Below are 23006 nucleotides of genomic sequence, written 5' to 3'. Positions count from 1 at the left end.
CCACAAATAACTCAGTTTCACTTCTTTTTATGGCTGAGTAATATTCCATTGTATATATGTGCCACATCTTCTTTATCCATTCATCTGTCGATGGATACTTAGGTGGCTTCCATGTCCTGGCTATTGTAAATAGAGCTGCAGTGAACACTGTGGTACATAACTCTTTTTGAATTATGGTTTTCTCAGGTTATATGCCCAATAGTGGGATTGCTGGGTCGTATGGTAGTTCTATTTGTAGTTTTGTAAGGAACCTCCATACTGTTCTCCATAGTGGCTGTATCAATTTACATTCCCACCAACAGTGCAAGAGGGTTCCCTTTTCTCCACACCCTCTCTAGCATTTATTGTAGATTTTTTGATTATGGCCATTCTAACTGGTGTGAGGTGATACCTTATTGTAGTTTTGATTTGCATTTCTCTAATGATTAGTGTTGTTGAGCACGCTTTCATGTGTTTGTTGGCAATCTGTATATCTTTTTCGGAGAAATGTCAATTTAGGTCCTCTGCCCATTTTTGGATTGGGTTGTTTGCTTTTTTCATATTGAGCTGCATGAGCTGCTTGGAGTTTAATCCTTTGTCAGTTGCTTCATTTGCAAATATTTTCTACCATTCTGAGGGTTGTCTTTTCGTCCTATTTATGTTTTCCTTTGCTGTGCAAAAGCTTTTAAGTTTCATTAGGTCCCATTTGTTTATTTTTGGTTTTATTTCCATTTCTCTAGGGGGTGGGTCAAAAAGGATCTTGCCATGACTTATGTCATGAGTGTTCTTCCTATGTTTTCCTCTAAGAGTTTTATACTGTCTGGCCTTACATTTAGGTCATTAATCCATTTTGAGTTTATTTTTGTGTATGGTGTTAGGGAGTGTTCTAATTTCATTCTTTTACATGTAGCTGTCCAGTTTTCCCAGCACCACTTATTGAAGAGGCTGTCTTTTCTCCATTGTATATTCTTGCCTCCTTTATCAAAGATAAGGTGACCATATGTGCGTGGGTTTATCTCTGGGCTTTCTATCCTGTTCCATTGATCTATATTTCTGTTTTTGTGCTAGGACCATATTGTCTTGATTACTGTAGCTTTGTAGTATAGTCTGAAGTCAGAGAGTCTGAATCCTCCAGCTCCGTTTTTCTTTCTCAAGATTGCTTTGGCTATTTGGGGTCGTTTGTGTTTCCATACACATTGTGAAATTTTTTGTTCTAGTTCTGTGGAAAATGCCAGTGGTAGTTTGATAGGGCTTGCATTGAATCTGTAGATTGCTTTGGGTAGTAGAGTCATTTTCACAATGTTCATTCTTCCAATCCAAGAGCATGGTATATCTCTCCATCTGTTTGTATCATCTTTAATTTCTTTCATCAGTGTCTTATAGTTTTCTGCATACAGGTCTTTTGTCGCCTTAGGTAGGTTCATTCCTAGGTATTTTATTCTTTTTGTTGCAGTGGTAAATGGGAGTGTTTACTTAATTTCTCTTTCAGATTTTTCATCATTAGTGTATAGGAATGCAAAAGATTTCTGTGCATTAATTTTGTATTCTGCCACTCTAACAAATTCATTGATTAGCTCTAGTAGTTTTCTGGTAGTATCTTTAGGATTCTCTATGTATAGTATCATGTCATCTGCAAACAGTGACTGTTTTACTTCGTCTTTTCCGATTTGGATTCCTTTTATTTCATTTTCTTCTCTGATTGCTGTGGCTAAAACTTCCAAAACTATGTTGAATAATAGTGGTGAGAGTCGGCAGCCTTGTCTTGTTCCTGATCTTAGAGGAAATGGTTTCAGTTTTTCACCATTGGGAACGATATTGGCTGTGGGTTTGTCATATATGGCCTTCATTATGTTGAGGTAAGTTCCCTCTATGCCTACTTTCTGGAGTGTTTTTTTCATAAATGGGTGTTGAATTTTGTTGAAAGCTTTTTCTGCATCTTTGAGATGATCATATGGTTTTTCTCCTTCAATTTGTTAATATGGTTTTTCACATTGATTGATTTGCTTATGTTGAAGAGTCCTTGCATTCCAGGAATAAACCCCACTTGATCATGTTGTATGATCCTTTTAATGTGCTGTTGGATTCTGTTTGCTAGTATTTTGTTGAGGATTTTTACATCTATGTTCATCAGTGATATTGGCCTGTAGTTTTCTTTTTTTGCGGCATCTTTGTCTGATTTTGGTATCATGGTGATGGCCTCGTAGAATGAGTTTGGGAGTGTTCCTGCCTCTGCTATATTTTGGAAGAGTTTGAGAAGGATAGGTTTTAGCTCTTCTCTAAATGTTTGATAGAATTAGTCTATGAAGCCATCTGTTCCTGGGCTTTTGTTTGTTGGAAGATTTTTAATCACAGTTTCAATTTCAGTGCTTGTGATTGGGTGTTTATATTTTCTATTTCTTCCTCATTAAGTCTCGGAAGGTTGTGCTTTTCTAAGAATTTGTCCGTTTCTTCCAGGTTGTCCATTTTATTGGCATATAGTTGCTGTAGGAATCTCTCATGATCCTTTGTATTTCTGCAGTGTCAGTTGTTACTTCTCCTTTTTCATTTCTAATTCTATTGATTTGAGTCTTCTCGCTTTTTTTCTTGATGAATCTGGCTAATGGTCTATCAATTTTGTTTATCTTCTCAAAGAACCAGCTTTTAGTTTTATTGATCTTTGCTATTGTTTCCTTCATTTCTTTTTCATTTATTTCTGATCTGATCTTTATGATTTCTTTCCTTCTGCTAACTTTGGGGTTTTTTTGTTCTTCTTTCTCTAATTGCTTTAGGTGTAAGGTTTTTGTTTCTTGTATTGCTCTAAACTTCCCTCTTAGAACTGCTTTTGTTGCATCCCATAGGTTTTGGGTCTTTGTGTTTGTTTGTTTGTTTTTAAATTTGTTTATTTAGTTACTTATTTTGTCTGTGTTGGGTCTTTGTTGCAGTGCACGGGCTTTCTCTAGTTGTGGTGAGTGGGGGCTACTCTTCATTTTGGTGCACGGGCTTCTCACTGAAATGACGTCTCTTGTTGCGGAGAATGGGCTCTAGGCACACGGGCTTCAGTAGTTGTGGCTCGTAGGCTCTAGAGCCCGGACTCAGTAGTTGTGGCACACAGGCTTAGTTGCTCCACGGCATGTGGGATCTTCCCGGACCAAGGCTTGAACCCGTGTCCCCTGCACTGGCAGGTGGATTTTTAACCACTGTGCCACCAGGGAAGTCCAGGTCGTTGTGTTTTTATTGTCATTTGTTTCTAAGTATTTTTTGATTTCCTCTTTGATTTCTTCAGTGATCTCTTGGTTATTTAGTAGTGTATTGTTTAGCCTCCATGTGTTTGTAGTTTTTACAGATTTTTTCCTGTAATTGATATCTAGTCTCATAGCATTGTGGTCGGAAAAAATACTTGATATGATTTCAGTTTCCTTAAATTTACCAAGGCTTGATTTGTGATTCAGGGTGTGATCCATCTTGGAGAATGTTCCATGACCACTTGAGACAGAAGTGTAATCTGCTGTTTTTGGATGGAATGTCCTATAAATATCAGTTAAGTCAATCTTGTTTAATGTATTGTTTAAAGCTTGTGTTTCCTTATCACTTATCTGTCTGGATGATCTGTCCATTGGTGTAAGTGAGGTGTTAAAGTCCCCCACTATTATTGTGTTACTGTCGATTTCCTCTTTTATAGCTGTTAGTAGTTGCTTTATGTATTGAGGTGCTCCTATGTTGGGTGCATATATACTTGTAATTGTTATATCTTCTTCTTGGATTGATCCCTTGATCATTATGTAGTGTCCTTCCTTGTCTCTTGTAACATTCTTTATTTTAAAGTCTATTTTATCTGATATGAGTATTGCTGCTCCAGCTTTCTTTTGATTTCCATTTGCATGGGATATCTTTTTCCATCCCCTCCCTTTCAGTCTGTATGTGTCCCTAGGTCTGAAGTGGGTCTCTTGTAGACAGTATATATATGGGTCTTGTTTTTGTATCCATTCAGCGAGCCTGTGTCTTTTGGTTGGAGCATTTAATCCAGTCACATTTAAGGTAATTAGCGATATGTATGTCCCTATTACCATTTTCTTAATTGTTATGGGTTTGTTTTTGTAGGCCCTTTTCTTCTCTTGTGTTTCCCACTTAGAGAAGTTCCTTTAGCATTTGTTATAGAGCTGGTTTGGTGGTAGTGAATTCTCTTAGCTTTTGCTTGTCTGTAAAGCTTTTGATTTCCCCATCAAATCTGAATGAGATCCTTGCCAGGTAGAGTAATCTTGGTTGTAGGTTCTTCCCTTTCATCATTTTAAATATATTGGAAATACCATTTTACCATAATGAGAGCCAACCAGTTGTATGACTAGAATCAAAAAGACATATAGGGACTTCCCTGGTGGCACAGTGGTTAAGAATTTGCCTGCCAGTGCAGGTGACACAGGTTCGAACCCTGGTCCGGGAAGATCCCACATGCCGTTGAGTGACTAAGCCCATGTGCCACACCTACGGAGGCTTTGCTCTAGAGCCCGCAAGCCACAACTACTGAGCCCACGTGCTACAAGTACTGAAGCCCGCTCACCTAGAGCCCATGCTCTGCAACAAGAGAAGCCACCGCAATAAGAAGCCGTACACCACAACGAAGAATAGCCCCTGCTCGCCGCAACTAGAGAAAGCCCGTGAGCAGCAACGAAGACCCAATGCAGCCAAAAGTAAATAAATTAAATAAATTTAAAAAAGAAAAAAAGACATATAGTAACAAGTGTTGGTGAGAATATGAAAAAATTGGAATCCTCATATACCGCTGGTGGTGATGTAAAATGGTGCAGCGACTTTGGAAGAGTCTGGCAGTTCCTTAAACAGTTGAACATAGAGTTACCATATGGTCCAGCAATTTTACTTGTAGGTATCTACTCAAAAGTGAAAACATGTCTATAGAGAAGCTTGTACATGAATGTTTATAGCAGCATTATTCGTAAAAGCCAAAAGGTGGAACAACCCAAATGTCCATCAGATGATGGATGGATAAACAAAATGTGGTCTGTGTGTACAATGAGATATTATTTAGCAATAAAAAGGAAGGAGGTAACAATACATGCTACAACATGGATGAACCTTGAAAACATTATAAGTGGAAGAAGCAAGTTACAAAAGATCATATATTATTTCATTCATATACAAGTCTATTATAGGGATATCTATAATGAAAGTAGATTTGTGGTTGCTTAGGGCTGGGAAATTAGGTGCGGGGATGGGGCGCTATAGCTAAAGAGTACGAGGTTTCTTTTTAAGGTGATGAAAATGTTCTAAACTTGACTCTGATGGCTGCACAACTCGGTGACTATGCTAAAAACCATTTACCTGTACACTTTAAATAGGTGAATTTTAAGGTATGTGAATTATATCTCAGTAGAGCTGTTTTTTAAAAAGCAGACTTTGATAAAAGTAAAAAATAATAGACATGACTTTGTTCCAATAAAACTTGCTTTATGGACATTGAAATTTGAATTTCATGTAATTTTCACAAGTGAGGAAATGTTATTAAAATTTTTTCCCTGGCAGTCCAGTGGTTAGGACTGCATGCTTTCACTGCCGAGGGCCTGGGTTCAATCCCTGGTCGGGGAACTACAATCCCACAAGCCACACAGCATGGCCAAAGAATAAAATAAAATAAAAAAAGTTTTAAACTTAAAAAAAGTTTTCTTCAATCATTTAAAAATGTAAAACTCATTCTTAGTTCTCAAACTGCAGTGGGTTGGACTTGTCTTGTGGACCACAGTTTACTGACCCCTGATCAAAGTTACTATTTGATACATGTTGTGAGAGACTGACCCACAGGGAAAGGAATTTTTTGTGACATTGTTTGGCCATAATTTTGCAATGAAAAACTCTTAGTTTTTCTTCTTTAAACAGACCCCAGACCCAAAGAGGATGGACACTATTATCAGCAATGTCGGGATTTCTCAACCTTGGCACTATTGACATTTTGGCTGGAGGGTTCTTTGTGGTGGGGACTGTCCTGTGAACTGTAGGATGTGTAGCAGCATCTCTGGCCTCCACCCATTGGATTACAGGAGCACCTCCTACCTTGCCCCAGTTGTGACAACTGAAAAATGTCTTCAGACACCGTCAACTGTCCCTGAAGGCAAAACACCCTCCTCTTCCCTCCACCCTATCCTCCACCACATTGAGAACCAGTGGAAGGAATAATAGTAGTGATATTCAGAGAGACAGACTGTTACAACATACAGCCTGTCAAGCTTTAATGTACACATAAATGACCTGAAGATCTTGGTAAAATGCAGATTCTGATTCTGTAGTTCTGTGGTTGACTGAGAATTCTGCATTTCTAACAAATTCTCGAGTGATGCCAATGCTACTGGTCCAGGGACCACACTAAAGTAGCAAAGCATTAGTAGTAGTTAAAAAGTAGTAGTAGAGGGCCTCCCTGGTGGCGCAGTGGTTAAGAATCTGCATGCCAATGCAGGGGACACAGGTTCGAGCCCTGGTCCGGGAAGATCCCACATGCCACGGAGCAACTAAGCCCATGAGCCACAAGTACTGAGCCTGCGCTCTAGAGCCCGCAAGCCACAGCTACTGAGCCCGTGTGCCACAACTACTGAAGCCCGCATGCCTAGAGCCCATGCTTCACAACCAGAGAAGCCACTGTGATGAGAAGCCTGTGCACTGCAACAAAGAGTAGCCCCCGCTCAGTGCAACTAGAGAAAGCCCGCGCGCAGAAACGAAGACCCAACGCAGCCAAAAATAAAATAAATAAATTTATAGAAATAAAAAAGGTAGTAGTAGAAAGTGCACAGGCTTTGAAATAAGACAGACCTGGGCTTGAATTCCAGCTAAACTACTTAAAGCTTGGATAAGATACTCAAGCTCTCTGAACCTCAGTATGCACATCAGTAAAATGGAACTACTATTACTGACCCTGCAAGGTTGTTCTAAGGACTCATGGAATGCTTAGTGCTGGGCAGAAAGGAAGGGACTATAGTTAGCCTAAAGCAGGAGGCTTGGGTCACCATGGGCACTGACTGCCCTGTTGTGATTTGTCCAGCCATCGTATCTCATCAAACCTCAAATTTCCAGTGAAAATACCTCTTTGTAAACCATGTTCAAATATTCTGTCGAAAGTAATGGTAGTTTGATTTATGATGATGGAGAGAACTCTGAGAAGCCACTAGTCTTGCTCTCCTGCTCTATTTTTATGTTGTACATTAACTGAGCAAGATGCTAATGCGAGAAGATGCTAATGCAAAGATGCATTTTGAAGAAAAGAGAGATGGTACTTGAGGAATTCTTGGTTTTATTGAGGTCAAATGTAGGTGGCTTTCTAAGAAGGACTCAAATTCAGAACCAGTGGTAGTTAACATACGAATCATGTTAATGATGCTAATCATTTCAGACTGCAGAGATAGGGGGAAACATCTCTTTCTTGCACCACTTACTGCATTGCATAATTGGCTTGATGCTGTGGAGGATTTTTCCACTTGAAAGATTTGATAGTTGTCATTTTGAGAAAGCGGATGGTGAATGTAATTTGCCAGGAGGCTAAACGGTTTTGTTACTTCTTTTCTAGGTAGGAATTTTACTCTGATAATTCAATCTATCAGTAAGAAGAGCCAAATATGAAAAATTTCTCGAACTTGAGTTGTGAGAGATCCTAATACCATCTTATATCAAAACCAAAGCCTCCTTCTCCTGTTTGTTGGCATCCCAATCATTTTCACATACCCAAGCACAATTATGATTGGATTAAATACCAACATTACAGATCATTCCAGCATACAAGTGGACATACAGTGGTCCATAACGGGCGAAACTTTCAAAAGGAGAAGGCAGAACAACTCTGGTGATTTCAGTAAGATGTTAAATCCTAGACACCCCAAGATTGAGGCAAATGATTCCCTTCCAGGATGTAAACTCCAGGAGGGAGTTCAAGCTGGTGTTTGAACCCTGGCTTCTCCGTGGAGCTCTTCTGTGACCTTGGGCAAATCTCTTTTTTCTCCCAGGCCTCAGTTTTTCCACTGTAAAACAGGGGGAAGAACTTGATTTCAAAGGCTCTCAGCTTCGCATCCTATTTTAGGTGATCTGGGCAGAAGAAGCTCATTGTGCAACTTTCTGTTTCATATTTCCTCCTTAGGTAGGAAGTCATTTCAGGGTTTGAGCATGTAGGTATGAGAAAATCTGCTAGAGGACAGAACAAATATTGCTTAGGGAAAAGAGCCAGCATCCTGATGGGGTAAGTTGGCTTAGGTGGAAGGAAGACCCACCACTGCCCCCGTCTCCCTGATGGATCTTAGACTTACCTCTCTAAACCTAAATACTATTATTCTAAATGAGAATAATAGTATTCGAGGTAGACCTTTACAGGCACTTAGCCCAGGGCCCGACCATAGTAAGCACTTGGTAAACATTAGCTTCATATCATGAGTTGGGAGTGTGAGAATAAAGAGGAAAGGTCTCATGCTAGAGGCACTGTAAATTTTCTCCTTTAATCATCTCCTTCATTTTCTTTGAATCTTCTTCAGATTATCCATGGCTTTGTAATTATAGACCCTCTAGACTCCACAATTAGTCTAAATATAGTGAGCTTTACCTTATGCCATATACTTAAGGATCTTCTTTGTAATATGCTCTATAAATGGTCTCTATTTAGCTTGATGTCCACTGTGATAGCAGGATTCTTTTCTGATTTCTGCCATGCTTCATTATTCTCGATTCCTTTGTCCCCCATGTGTCATTTTGAAATTTTTCTCTTTTGTTTTTGATGACTTCTCCAATTATTCATGCTAGTTTTGCATTCTTCTCCAAGAACATTTTTGGTGCTTGTTTATTCTTAATTTCAGAAGTTAAAAAAGCATTTGTGGTCTTAAAAACCCAGAATTGAGTTTTCTCAGAGCTGGTAATCATTTTAGCCAGCTGATGACGAGGCTTCTCTGGTTTGTGACAGGATGATGTGTTCCATCCTCCTGTCTGTGCTTTGTCTGATTTAGATTCTAAGTCCACATGTTTTAGTACTTTTTAAAAAAATTTTTTAAATTTTTGGCTGCGTTGGGTCTTCGTTGCTGCGCGTGGCTTTCTCTAGTTGTGGCGAGCAGGGGCTACTCTTCATTGTGGCGCGCGGGCTTCTCATTACAGTGGCTTCTCTTGTTGTGGAGCGCAGGCTCTAGGTGCACAGGCTTCAGTAGTTGTGGCTCTCAGGTTCTAGAGCGCAGAGCTCAGTAGTTGTGGCTCACGGGCTTCGTTGCTCCGCGGCATGTGGGATCTTCCAGGCCCAGGGCTCGAACCCATGTCTCCTGCATTGGCAGGCGGACTTAACCACTGCGCCAACAGGGAAGCCCGCTTTAGTACATTTTTGTCAAGCAAAAATTTATTACCAATTTAGTGCTGATCTCGGGAAATCTTCAGTCACCTGTGCTGAGTTGAGGCACTTGTCCTAGTTCAGGAATCACTGCGACACCACTAGGTGGGGTCAGAGCACATCATTTCTAAAGGAATTGGCCTTTTTCCTCTCCTTTTTTTGAAGTACTTTTAAATATAAATTACAATTTTCACAGAGTCCAGGGCAGGAGGAGTTAATCCACTGGGTAACACTTAGTCATGGGTGGTGTTTCAGAGTCTGTTCATTTTACTTCATGTTTAGGCATTTGAAATTGAGCTTTGTGCTGCCAGCACTGAATTTACTATTGTTTCCTATTCATAGCTCTCTGCAGAATTCTTATTCTCAGTGTTTGAAACATTTTTTTTAACATCTTTATTGGAGTATAATTGCTTTACTATGGCGTGTTAGTTTCTGCTTTATAACAGGGAATCAGTTATACATATACATATGTTCCCATATCTCTTCCCTCTTGCGTCTCCCTCCCTCCCACCCTCCCTATCCCACCCCTCTAGGTGGTCACAAACCACCTAGCTGATCTCCCTGTGCTATGCGGCTACTTCCCACTAGCTATCTGTTTTACATTTGGTAGTGTATATATGTCCATGCCACTCTCTCACTTTGTCACAGCTTACCCTTCCCCCTCCCCATATCCTCAAGTCCATGCTCTAGTAGGAAACATTTGTAATCATTGGTAATTGCTGAATATCAACAGCATGCTTGGTGCTAAAAAACTTGTATTTTTCATTAGCATGACAATCACCATTTTTGTTGCATTAGAGTTCATTATTGTAAGTCAACTCCTGATTATTAGTAGTAAGGAACATGATTGCAGTGGCAGTACCTGCGTAAGGGAAAGTAGAAAGCACACAGAAATTAAGTGTTAAGGGTCATTGACATCCCCCAAAACGATTTTAAGATATAGAATGGGATGTTAAAGGATTAAAAGAAAATGATTATAGCAGTGAAAAATACTCCACGGTTTATACAAAACCATCTCAAGCTCGTAGACTCAGAGGGTATTAATCCTGCAAGCCCACTTGATGAGTGTGGAAGCTGAGACCCAGAGAGGTTAAGCGGCTTTCCCAACACAGCGGGTTTGGGTGTTTCATAGCTATTTGACAAGGCCATGATTGCCCTCATGTTGTGAGTTAAATTCCAAAGATAGAGATTGTCTTCTTTACTTTGGAGGAATTGCCTTGCTTTTATAGCATATAACTATTGTTTCTTTTTGCTTTGTCATCTGTCAGCTGACTGTCAAAGCTTCAAGCCTCTCATCTTTTTTCACAGCATTATAAAATTTGGGCCTTGCATGGGGGCACAATTGATTGACAGGTGAAGAAACTGAAGCGCAGTTGAGCTGTGTGGCTCACCCAAGGTTGTGCGTGGTGGACAGGGGAGTTTAGGACGCAGATCCCCTCTCTGGGCTCACGGCCGCTGCTAGAACCTGTCTCCGCTAAAGCAGGCAATGTGCCAGGAGCTGCAAACATAAGAACTTTTCTCCCCCCAAAAAATCTATAATCCATTTTGTTTTGAAAGACTTCTCAGAGTTTAAAACCTCCGTTTTGTGGCTTGCCGAGGCGCTGTGATCTGTTTCTTACTGGTCTCTTGTTCTGTGGAAATTTTTCTTGGTTGGCTTTTTGAGATTTAGATTTCCTTGCCAAGGTATTTTTAGAGAGTGGAGATCAGTATGTGTCCCCAAAGGGGGCGGGTATATACCTTCAGGCCCAATTATGCAATTAGAATTTTAATGAGGAGTGTCATAAATTCTTGCTTCATTGCAATCATTACCTAGAAGACTGTTCTACTCAGAAGGCTCAGCTTAGGTATCATCATCATTATCATCAACATCATCAGCCAACCACAAGCATTTGTGAAGTGGCCACAGATTATACAGCACTTGTGTGAGTCCTGGGAGACTTAGAGAGAGAGAAAGAGGAAAGGAGAAGGGGGGAGAGAGAGAGAGAGAGAGTGTGTGAGTGTGTGTGTGTGTGTGTGTGTGTGTGTGTTAGCCCTTGTCTTCAAGGAATTTATGATCTGCAGAATTGCAGGAAGGACAGGAATCTTGGGCAGAGACAGACACCTCATTTTTCCGTGTATGTAAAGTACATACTAACTCACATATCTGGTATTGTATGCGTGGGAGGGAGACAGTGGTGAGATAAAGAAGGAATCTTAGAAAGGTCTGGTTGTGGGTAACTAGAGGCATGTAGGTTTGCTGACCAGGGAGGGCAGAGGCTGCCTTGTAACAAGGCAGAGCAGTTGGTTGGAGGAGAGAGGAAGTAATTGGTGGAGGGCCTTGAAACCAATGATTTAAATAGATTCAGCATACTAACAGCGATGATTGGAGGGCTGGGAGAGGAAAATTACTTGCTGTGGTTGATTATGGCAGAAACTGACAGGGCAAGATTGGAATTGAGTTTTTTGTTTTGTTTTGTTTTGTTTTGTTTTTGCAAAAAGGAGGTTTCAGGTTTGTGAGATTTTGTGCAGATCGAGATAAGGGATTTGGGGGTCGTGATTGGTAGAGCAAAGAGACGAGTCTCTTTTTTTGGCTAAAATCTTGTTTCTATTTGGAGGGTCTCCTTTTCCCTCAGAAATAATGGCTGATTAGGAGTGGTGTGTGTGTCCTTAACCATGACAGGAAACACAGACATGAGACACAGAACCTGCTTCCATGGTATGAGTCGGGGAGGGTCGGTTTTACACCCCCATTTACTGCACTCTTTTATCCTCTTTGATTAACTGGAATAGATTTTAATGGGACTCATTATTCACTACTGCACAGCAAAATCATTTTTATAACTCTTTCCATTGTGTTTATCTTGTAAATGGAGGTGTTTGGCATCTGTTTTTTCAAAACAGACCAATAAAAGTTGTATTTAGGTTTGGATCCAGCACATCAGCATCTTAAATTCTCAACTCTTCTCTGAAATCAGTTCTCGTAGGGCAGCCACGACTGCAAAAGTCAATTAGGGGTGAACGTGGAGAGGGGAGATCACAGCCCTCCTTGCTCTTGCGTTCCCGAAATCACGGTAAACACGCTACATGTGTCCTGAGCCCGGGGAGGTACGGTCCCTTCTATTGCTCTGTCTGTAAGGGAGCTAACCTTTCAATAGTTTTTATGGAAAATGCTGGGGCAACTTGTGAACTAATTAGAAGAAACCCTGATAAGTGAATGCCGGGTCTGTCCGTCGGTTCTCTTTCCTCTTCTGTGGAGTAGACAGCCAGTCAAATAGCATCTCTTGTGTGGCTGATAATCCTGTCCCCCGACATCTATGAAATGGGATGTCACTTCTCTGCTAGCTTCTCCAGGTCTGAGTCTTCTCTGTAAAGCTGAAGTTTCTCTGGGGCTTCTGATTCTCAGGCATTTCACACATGGCAGCCACATTCGATTCTCTGCACGGCCCAGAGAAAGCAGTGCGAGAAATGCAATGCGAAGGCTGCCAAAGCCAAAAAAACAAGTGGTAGTTTTAGAGTTGTGAGTCTAAACCTGGCCTGTTGTAAGAAGATGTCTCAGACGTTATTCAAAATGCTTCCCCGGTTAATAGACCCTGATTGGTCCTGTAGGTTATTGGTGCCAGTTGCTTCCAACAACAGAAAAGTGCTGCATTCCAGCTACGTTCCTGCTGCAGAGCCTAAGTGCTTAGTGCTATTTCCTTAAAACATTTGAGGTTGATAAATGACAAGCACTTCACTCTGGGTAAAGCTCATAAATCCAGCCCCTACAAAAGATAACAAGCTGACAGCACTTAGTCCTGTTTATAAAGTTCATACACATCCATCTGTGATAGAGGCATGGGATGGATCTGGGAAATAGCACCGCAGCCCGTTAAAGTAATGCAAGAACACAGCCACGATGCAAGACGCGCCGTGCGCCCAGACTCCCTGCCATTTGCCCTGAGCTTCAAGGGCATCTGGAGGCCGAGGCCCACAGAGCTGGAGCCCACAGGCCATGGAGTCCGACTCCTTCCTGCAAATCTCCTTTCTCCCTCCCTCCACCGCTCCTTTTCTGCCTGCAAGATGAGCCCCTGCCTCGTCGCCTCCCTCCCTTCACTGGGCTGAGCAGAGGCGGGGGTGAGGGGGTATGTGGAGCAGTGGAACACTTGCCCCAGGGCGGAAGAGATGAGTTCGGGTGAACATTTCATCAGCACCAGGGACTGTTCTCTTTTTGGCAATCTGTTCGGGAAAAATGACAAACCCTCCAAAAAGGCCTGTAAGTAGCATAAGTGCAAAGCCTGAATGGCTTATGTGCTAGCAGGTATCAGAAGAGAAAATATTTTAATAAAAAAAGAAACACGAGACTCATCCCACTGGTCGTGGCTCCTTAGAGACGTGGCAGGTATTGTTCAGGGGGGCCTGGCTGCTCAGAGCAGGGACTGAACGACCCAGGCCCTGAGTGGCTGTGGTGGGTGCAAACTGTCACACGCGTGGGGCTGAAGCCATGTACATAGTACCGCACTGAACATTCAGTACTGCAGATAGGACAGTCACGCTGCTTGTCAGATACCAGAAGAACGCAAAGAGCGTTCCTTCACTTGACAACAGCCTGGACCCAAGCGGCAGACATGCTGTTCCCTCCGGCTGGAGTGACCTCTCTTCCTTCAGCCCCTTCACCAGAGGACCAGCTGCTGCCTGGCTTTTGAGACCCAGCTCAGACGGCATCTCCCCAGGGAAGCCACTCACAGACCCCCAGGCCCGAGCTGCGTTCCCTCAGTCCTCTGTTCTGTGAGCATTTGCCAGGTTGCACTTTCCTTATCCGTTCACCTGTCTTCCCCATCAGCTGTGAATAGGGACAGCGTCTTGTCCCAGATTCATCATTCATCTCTGGGGCCAAGCGCAGTGACTAGGATGTAGTGGGTGCTCAATAAATGTTTGTCAAGTGAGTGATGGCTCGGTTAGCACGATGAGAATTGATGGTGCCCTTTCTGATCTGCCATCCATCATGCGTGGAGTGGAACACAACTGGAGGCTTTAAACGATGCCCCTTGAGAATATAAGAAGAGGCGGGGTTAGAATGAGTAATCACCACCTTTTATTGAGTATTTACTGTGGCACCTTCTTAGGCTTTTCAAATGTATCAGTGCACTTAATCCTGAGATCAATCTGCTAAAACAGGTTCTGTTTATTATCCCTGTTGCAAAGCACAGGGAAGTTCAATAACTTGCCCAAGGTCACACAGCGGCAGCACTGAGATTCATACCGATGTTAGATAACCACTGTTTCTCTCTGCCTTTTAGACTGGTTCCTGGAAGGAATTAAGCCCTAATCTTCGGAAGCATCCATCTTATGTAATGATTTAGCTTCTCTCCTGTACATCTAGAATGGTACGAGTTATGTTCCATCCTAGGGAAAAAGGAGAAAACAGCCACTCAGACAGCTTTCTGTGGTTCACACGACAGGTCAGAGTTAGGAGACAAAGAATTGGTTTTATTTTTAATTTTTTTTGGCCATGCCATATGGCTTTCGGGATCTTAGTTCCCCAACCGTGCCCCCTGCAGTGGAAGCATGGAGTCCTAACCACTGGACTGCCAGAGAATTCCCAAGAATTGATTTTAGATGGTAGTTGAAAGTACAGCAAGTGTTCCCCAGCCTCTGTTCTCCAGCCAAACTGAACTACAATACTGTCATTTCCTACAAGAACCATCTAGACCTCTAGACCTTCGCATATGCTCTTCCCTCTGCCTGTAACACACTTGCCTGCTCTCTCTTCCTTCCCCAAGGCTGGTCTTCACTTGGCTTCTCTTTCCCACCAGTTCAGATGCCATTGCCCACCCGTTCAAGAGAGAGGGTCCCTCCAGTCCCTGATGTCCCTGTTGTGGCACTGGGTGCTATAGTGCTGACCACCACACCCGGAGCTGATTTGTGTGTGGGGCGAGGGGAATGATTATCTGTTTCTGACAGGTTCACACCCTGGGCCTGTTGTCTTCTGTCCCCCATTTATCCCCTGCACCTCGGCTGGTGCTCGGACACAGCGTGTGTTCACTAAATGTTTGTCGAAGGAGTGGACGAATGGGGGTTCATTTTGCTTTACACTTTTGAGCCTCAGGTTTTGAAGTGGTCAAGTCTGTTCTGTCGCACAGCCATCGTTTGCCACGTCTTGTGTGTGCACACTCGGCGGGTGCTGTGGGGAGTAGAGAGATGACCGGCGTTGCTCCTGTTCTGAGGTGCCTACGATCTAGGGAGATGCTTAGGTGGTCACATCACCTTCCCACATCAGCACAGCGCAGTGGACCAGTGATAGAACTGGAGGTGGGTGTGCTCATGCTCTTGTGAGTCAGCAGCACCAAGGAAGGCCCATTGCAACCCAAGACCTCCCATCCTCAGGGTGTCCCAAGAACCACCAGGAGTAACTGTGACCGGTGGTTCCTGTTTGTGAAGAAGTAGAAACCCAAATTAGGAAGACTAAGCAAGCCTCATACATTTGGGGAAGGCATGTTGAAAAGTGCACCCTCATGTAGGTAACAACACATTGGAGGTTAGATTTAGCCCAAGAGAAAAACTTAATGACTAAAAACTAGAACACTTTATTTTGTAAATAGAGCTAAGACTTAAAATCAGGTGTATTTAGGACATCTCTACTTGGTTTCCTCAGGCACCCTATCTTGCTTTGTCTAGAACTTAATTACTCATCTGTTTCCCTCAAAACTTGCTGCTCCTGCTTCTCCTGTCTTCCATCCCTCCTCTACTGGAACCACCTGATGCTCAAGCCAGGAATTCAGATGTTTCTCTTGATGCTTTTCTAGTTCTCAGGCTTTCTCTCCTTCGCACTGCCTTCATCAAGGTGGGAGTTGGCCTCCCTTCTGCCCTGCTTGATTCCAGGCTCCTTTCCTCCAACCTGTTGTTAGTGCACATTCTAGAATGCAGGTCTGATCCCATCATTCCTCTGCCTCTGGGTATATGGAGAGTCCTGGTCCATCCCCACCAGGCCCACTGAGTTCAGGCTGTCTGTTTCACCTCTGCCAGATGACATGCAGTTCCCTGTAGAGATCATGACGTTTGTCTGTTTTTAGACTTATTTCCTTTTCTCCTTTAACTAATTCTCCCTTGTTCTTTAAAGCTTTTTCCAACCTGGGTCGTTACTTGAGTCTTCGGCAGGGAACATTCTTCCAGAATTTCACATCCTCAGTGTCTAATATTGCTGGGCACATAGGATGTGCTGTGTAATGCTTGCTGAAAGATTAGCTGAGAGGATGGGGAGTTCCCTGGTGGCCTAGTGGTTAGGATTCCAGGCTTTCACTGCTGTGGACAGTGTTCAATCCCTGGTCGGGGAACTGAGGTCCCACAGGCTTCGAGGTGCAGCCAAAAAAAGGATTAGATGAGAGGAAGCAGAGGCTTTAATTCACATTGAGCTGTAAAGGAGCAATAAATACCGGGCTCTTCTGAAAATGGGTTTTGTTTTAGGGTGGGAGAAGAGTGTTAAGATACCAGTTACTTACTGGAAAAGGTGGCTGGGGAGTGCTGGAGGAGAGCAAGATGAAAGGAACCCCACAGAGCAGAAAAAGAGGCGATCTGGGGGGTTGCCTACCTTAGACCACCAAGAAGAAGGCCAGTTGTCTGCTGTAGCAGGCTGCCAAAGAATGTTTCCTTATACAAAAATGGGACAGGTCTACTGTGGGTAATTAATTACTCAGACTCATTTCCAATTTGACACCCTACAATTCTTAAAGTTGAAAATATAAGCCAGGCATTCTGAATCGGTGTGAAAAAATTTATCCTCTCTTCACTTTATTGCAAGCTCCACAGTAGCAAAGACATTGTCTCTGCATTCAACAGAGATAATTTTGCATTTTAGAAACAAGGAAGTAGAAAACTGCATTAATACGAGATTATGTTTGAGAATTTAAGCTCCCAAATCAGGAAATCCACTCACCATTTTCTTGGTAGCTCTCGTTTAGATGTACCACACACCCACTTGCAGACAGCCCCTCGTGCCAGAGCCCGCCCTGCCAGAGCCCGCCCTGCGGTGGCCGTGAGTTATGGCGGATTGGGGATCATTACCTTGATCTTCTTGGCCCTTGGGTATTTCACTTCTCCAAGTTAATGTGTGCTCTTAAGTGTTACATTATCTTGTAGCAAAGTAGTCATTTATAATTTATATACTATGTACTGGCTTAAAATAGAAACAAGAGGATAATCAGCATCCTGAAGCTCCTAGTTTTCCAAAATAACATTTCTTCAGTGAAGTCCGCCCGTAGGAATTAAAACCTACCGTGAATTAAAAAACCCTTTGTCCCAGTGTCAGACTGGGACACAGGTGTGCCAACAAGCATTATTAAGCCTTACAAAAGGGGAAGATCATCTTTTTAAAATAAAACATTTTATTTTATTTTACTCAAAATAATTTCTAAAGAACTCAACCTTTGTAGTGTTGCAGGGGCCCCACTGAAGTCGCAGAGAGGGGACGGGGGCAGGGCTAGAGCGTCTTTTGGAGAAGGACAAAAGCTAGTCCATATCTCCACCCTGCGTCTTCTGCAGTTTCGGTGTGCTTCCATCTAGGCTGCTTCTTTGCTTTTGGACTTTGAATATACACACGGAGAAGGATGGGCTTTCCTGTTGAGTTCCTCGTAGGGAACACGCCGTCCATTCACATATATTAAAAATAGAAGGCCTGCTTGAAAAATCCTCTAGAATCAGGTTTTAGCAAACACCAATCAGATTTTAGAGGTCTAACTTATTTTTTTTCCTTCTTGCTTTTATAAGAAGTCTCTGAACCCTGAACTTCCCCAGTTCCTTTTCATTGTGCATCTTCAGCGTGCCAGGACCTTGGGTGGAAATTTCTAATGAGAGCAGGAGAAGGACAGACGCCCCTGCAGTCAGGTGGTCTTCCTCTTCCGATGTCTGGTGACCTTGTATTTAAATCCACCATCTGTGCCCACCATCTCCGTGATGTGTCTTGTGCTCATCCCTGTACACAGGTGTCCATTTGAATGTCCACCTGATACTTGGGGGCCACTGACTGGGGTCGAGGCCAGCAGCCGCTATGGGTGGCTGCATCACGGGTGGCAACATTTACTAAGCTCCTGGGTATTTTCTTCCCCTATTATGATATTGAACCTGCTTTTCTGGCCACAAGATTGAAGAGCTGAGAAATGGGCTTAGCAGCCATTGCTTCAGGTCCTTTTGAAAATGAGGCTACGGGATTAGCACACTACAGTATATTCCTGTCTGTTTGTCCCCTGGGTTTCGATACAAGAGTTTGGAGTTGCTGCATGTGGCTGTGGGTGGACACCTCCTCTTTGGCCTTGGTTACACATCATGATGGGGAGAGACCCGTGATTGGACTGGCTGGTCTCTAGTGGTTCTTTTTCCCCATGATTTGTGACGTCAGTTACAACTTCGTACCCTATGTTGCGATTTAAAAAAAAATCAAGTAAAACTAGTCTTTACATTTTAAAAAGCTAGCCTTTTATAAAAGGGCAGAGTCATGATTAAAAAGAAAATCAACAAGAAAATCTTGAGGAAACGAATGTCTCTAGAAGCTAACCTTGGGTTAATGGGAGAAGCTTGACTCTTAAATGTGGACGTTATTTACCAGCTTTCCTAAATTGGCAGCTTTGGGCATATTAAGATCTGTAAGGAACTGTCCAAGGGAGGTATTGTGTATGCTTTGCAGTGATTAAGCTATTAAGCTCTAATTATTATTTTCCCACTCATGGTTTTGTGTAGGAAGGTTTACAATTATTTAGGAATTCTGTGCTCCTCAGCCATCTTAGCGTCATCCCTACCTTTCAGAACCTGAGGTCGGGGGAGCAGAGAAAAGGTTTTCCTGTGAGCAGATTACCACTTGGGCTCAGCTGTCTTCCCCTGTTGGTTTGTTCCCTTGCAGATGAAGTGGAAGGGGAAGGACCTGTTTGACTTGGTGTGCCGGACCCTGGGGCTTCGGGAAACCTGGTTCTTTGGCCTGCAGTATACAATCAAGGACACCGTGGCCTGGCTCAAGATGGACAAGAAGGTGGGCCCAGACCCTGATGACACCAGTGGGGCTGGCATGAGCTCTAGATTTCCCCTGAGCATGTGTCTAGCTTATTGCTCATCATGGGGCATTATGGGTACACAGCAGAGAGAGGGGCGGGTTGCGGAGGAAGTTATACGGGACAGGATGCGGGCCTAGGGAGACCCCGCCCCTGTTCCTCACCGGCTACCCCGGGGCCTGCAGAACCACCCAGGACTGACCAGCTGCCATCCCTGGCTTCTTCCTTCTTGTCACTGGGTGTCACCTGATTGCTTCAGGCTTAATGCCATTCTGTTGACTGAGCCATGAGTCAGGCTTCGTGGATAGAAATTACTATTGTATTATCGTTTTGGGTTTTTTTCCCACAGTTTATGTCTTTGAAAGATTTTCTTGGGGCTCCTGTTCTTTAGGGAATGTTTTAGAGTATTTTTGAGAAACACCATGGCCCAACTCAATTTATTCATTAACATGATCTAAGGAATAAAGAGTGCCCTGGTTCCCGCGGTGAAGGAAGAATGTCTATTTTGTTCTCATGATATTCTGGGGCTTCTGAGGCCTGGTGTACAAGTCTGGACTCCCAGCAGTTCTAATGTGGCTTAGAAATGGATATTGCCTCGGGGAACTGCCCTCTGCGTGGGTTCTTATGTGCTCACAGAGACGCTGTCACCTACTTACCTGCCAACCTATCCATGAAGACGCTGAGAGCAGGGCCATATGTTTTAGTCAGTGACTCCTAAAAGACCCCTGAATCTCTGAGTAAGTCAGTGTCTCATTTTTACCCCCAATTACCCCCTGCAATTGCCTACCTCATTCTATTATCTACTACTTTGCATGATAAACAGTGAAAGCCTCCTGTCTTCTACCAGTTTGACTCTAAACTCAGGCGTTCAAATTGTGTTTACATATGTACGCAGTAATCTGAATCTTCACGTTGGGGTCCCTGCTGGTTATAAATTTCACATGGTAATTCCCAACGATCAGGAATGTCCAAGTGCTGCCATGCCAGCAAGAGCGTCCTAGATCAGGTTTATTTTGAATCTCTTGGGCACCACGACCAGGAATTTGGGCAGGAGCCTGGAGAGTTATCTACCAAAGACAGCAAAACCTTCAGTATCATTTTGTGACTCTCGGCAAAGTAAATTTGAAATCGTACCTGAGTGTTGGCCAAATGGATATTAGATTGGGGGCCTCAGGAGCCGTGGAGCCTGCTGCTCAAAGGAAATAAATTATGACACATGTTAATGGAGCCTTGTAGCCTGTCACATGGCATGTTTATGTCCTGAGATGAAATTCATTCTGGAGAGCAGATGGCCCAAGCTTTCCAGTGGGTGGATGAAATTGTTAGAATATTAAAGGCAGAGTGGTTTACTGGCTGTGCTCAAGTATTTCGTGGGGCATCTCTAGAGGTTCCTTGAAACAAAGGGTTGCCATGATGGACGTGTTTTACTTTTGTTGCTCAGTTAATGTTTAGATGCTTTCACAAATATTTAGTTCATCATCTCTAAGCTCCATTCCAGTATGGACCTAAATGTTGTAGGTAGTCAGCAAGACAAAAGAGTAAAGGAAGATTCCACTACTTGAGAAAATTAAAAAACCTTCAGCCTACCGTAAAGGATAGTGCCCAAGGCCTTTGAGTTATAAATTTCTAGTTTTTAGCTATCTCTGTGGCCTTGAAAACATTTGTGCCTGAATCATCTTAGCTCCACTCACCACTTGGGGATATTGATTAATTTGATTAATTCACCATGTGAAGTGAATGTTACCTCCTGTTATAGATGGCTTTGTGAATGCTTCAAACTGTAGAATCACAACCTTTGGGAAATGTGATAAATTTAGAAGGGAGAAAAATGTTTATACACTCCCTGCAGAAGGTCCTTTGATGGTGGCCTGGGAGGGAGAGGGGCGAAACTAGCTTGTTTTTCTTTTGCTCTGTAATTCTGCAGGTGCTGGATCATGACGTTTCAAAGGAAGAGCCAGTCACCTTTCACTTCCTGGCCAAATTTTATCCTGAGAATGCCGAGGAGGAGCTGGTTCAGGAGATCACGCAACACTTATTCTTCTTGCAGGTACCCCTTTCCATGCTACCCCCCTGATCTTGAGAGAACCGCCCCCAGGGGTAGCAGCAGAGGCAGCCTGGGCCAACCCCTCAGATTTGACCACAAATGCCTCCACATTGTGAAAATGTTCTCCCTCTGGAAAGCCAGTCCCTTTGGTTCTATAATGAAAAACAGTCTTCAGGACAGAACTGTACTTGAGTGATGATAATTGGCATCAAATGAAATTGCAAAAGTATAATGGTGAAAGAACACATACAAGTAGCTCCCTAACTAGAAACATCTCTGAAGATGGCTCCTCACTAACTTCGAAGTACTCAATAGTTGCCCAGGAAGTCTAAAAAGAGAGTCTTGCAAAGAGTAGTTCTTCCAGAAATTTAAAATCTGTTCTCATGAAGGCAGGACTTCAGAACTCCAGTGACACTTGGTAAATCCCACACACGTGGTACTTCAAACATCATGTTTCATGCCACTCTTTGTCTATATTGCCTTATTTTCCACCTATTCCCTCATTAGACTGTAAGCCCCTTTAAGGCAAGGCTCGTTGAGTGCACGGTGGGCACCCCGTAAGTAATTGTTCCACCGAATTGAAGAAATTAGGAGATCCATAATTATAGGTTCAAAGACAGCTAGTTGACCATCTAGAGGTGCAGCTAGGGGGACTGGTGTGAGGATGAGAACCTTGTCAGTTTTGCTTGTGTTCCTACTGCTCGCTCAGAGCACTTTCCGAGTTTCACAGTTAGTTATGGTGCTTGGCGCTGGAACGGCTGGTGTGTCCACCATCAGTGACGGAAAAGACCCTAGCAGGGCGTTAATTACATGATTGCCCAGACGTATACATATAGCCTGGCCTCCTATAATTAGTTTGAGCCTCAGATTATTGCATTAAGTAAATATTAAGTTAAATGTAATAACCTCCTCCAATAATTTCTCTTGCACAAAAAAGTTTGCCAAAAAAAGTGTGTGTGTTTGTATATCCCCTCTCCAATATTTTCATGTCAAAGGGAAGCCCGTTTAGTTTTTCTGTAGTGCAGCTTAAAACCGAAGGATTAGAAAGTTGCCCTGCTTTGAATGAAACCACAAAATGACCTCCTAGGCCCCAGAATGTCCTAGCCATATAGAGATGGCTTTCTTGTAAGCAGTGCCCATTCTCCATTTGACTTTGGCTTAATTTCCCCTCCTACTGAAATGTTGGAGCGCTTTCATGGCTGAGCAAGGCAAAATTTACTACTTTTATGAATCTGGTGACTGCTGACGTCTGTGAAAGAGAGCTGGCTTTCCCGTTGTGTTTATTTCAGCATGCCCTCACTTCAGGAGGCTGTCTTGCCTCTATGTCTGGAACATCACCCACCGTACCAGTCTAAGAAATTAAATGCAATGAGATATGTTAATTCAACATTATGGCTTAAGAATTATATTTCCCGGACCTCAAGTGGACTTAAAGGTTAATTGATCAAACTTTATTGCTTCCTTTTTCCTTAGAGCAGGCATATTGAAAGTGATGGGTTTTTTTCCTGCAGTCATAACTCAGTGGCCTCGCTGACTTTGGTCTTGTGTTAAGACTTAAAAGCAGACTCCATTTCCTCTGATTCTGCGTGTGCTCAGCTGGGGCCGAGGCTGCAATCACCACCAGAGCCGCTCCTGACATTTCCCGAGTTCACAGCTCTCCTCCGTCACA

The 23006-nt window shown here is 43.0% G+C and overlaps 1 protein-coding gene across 3 annotated transcripts in view; it reads left to right on the top strand.

Annotated features, from left to right (window-relative positions):
- The window catches only part of NF2 (NF2, moesin-ezrin-radixin like (MERLIN) tumor suppressor), an 80038-nt gene that overhangs the window by 6573 nt on the left and 50459 nt on the right, over window positions 1-23006 (top strand). For all 3 annotated transcript variants that reach the window (XM_030860756.2, XM_030860757.2, XM_030860758.2), the window contains exons 2-3: window positions 19149-19274; window positions 21218-21340. In XM_030860756.2, coding sequence (XP_030716616.1) covers window positions 19149-19274; window positions 21218-21340 — 249 coding nt within the window. The remainder of the gene's footprint in view (window positions 1-19148; window positions 19275-21217; window positions 21341-23006) is intronic.

This window comes from Globicephala melas, chromosome 13, assembly GCF_963455315.2.
Source record: "Globicephala melas chromosome 13, mGloMel1.2, whole genome shotgun sequence".
In the NCBI taxonomy this organism is placed as follows: domain Eukaryota; kingdom Metazoa; phylum Chordata; class Mammalia; order Artiodactyla; family Delphinidae; genus Globicephala; species Globicephala melas.
This window is presented reverse-complemented; position numbering and strand designations above follow the sequence as displayed.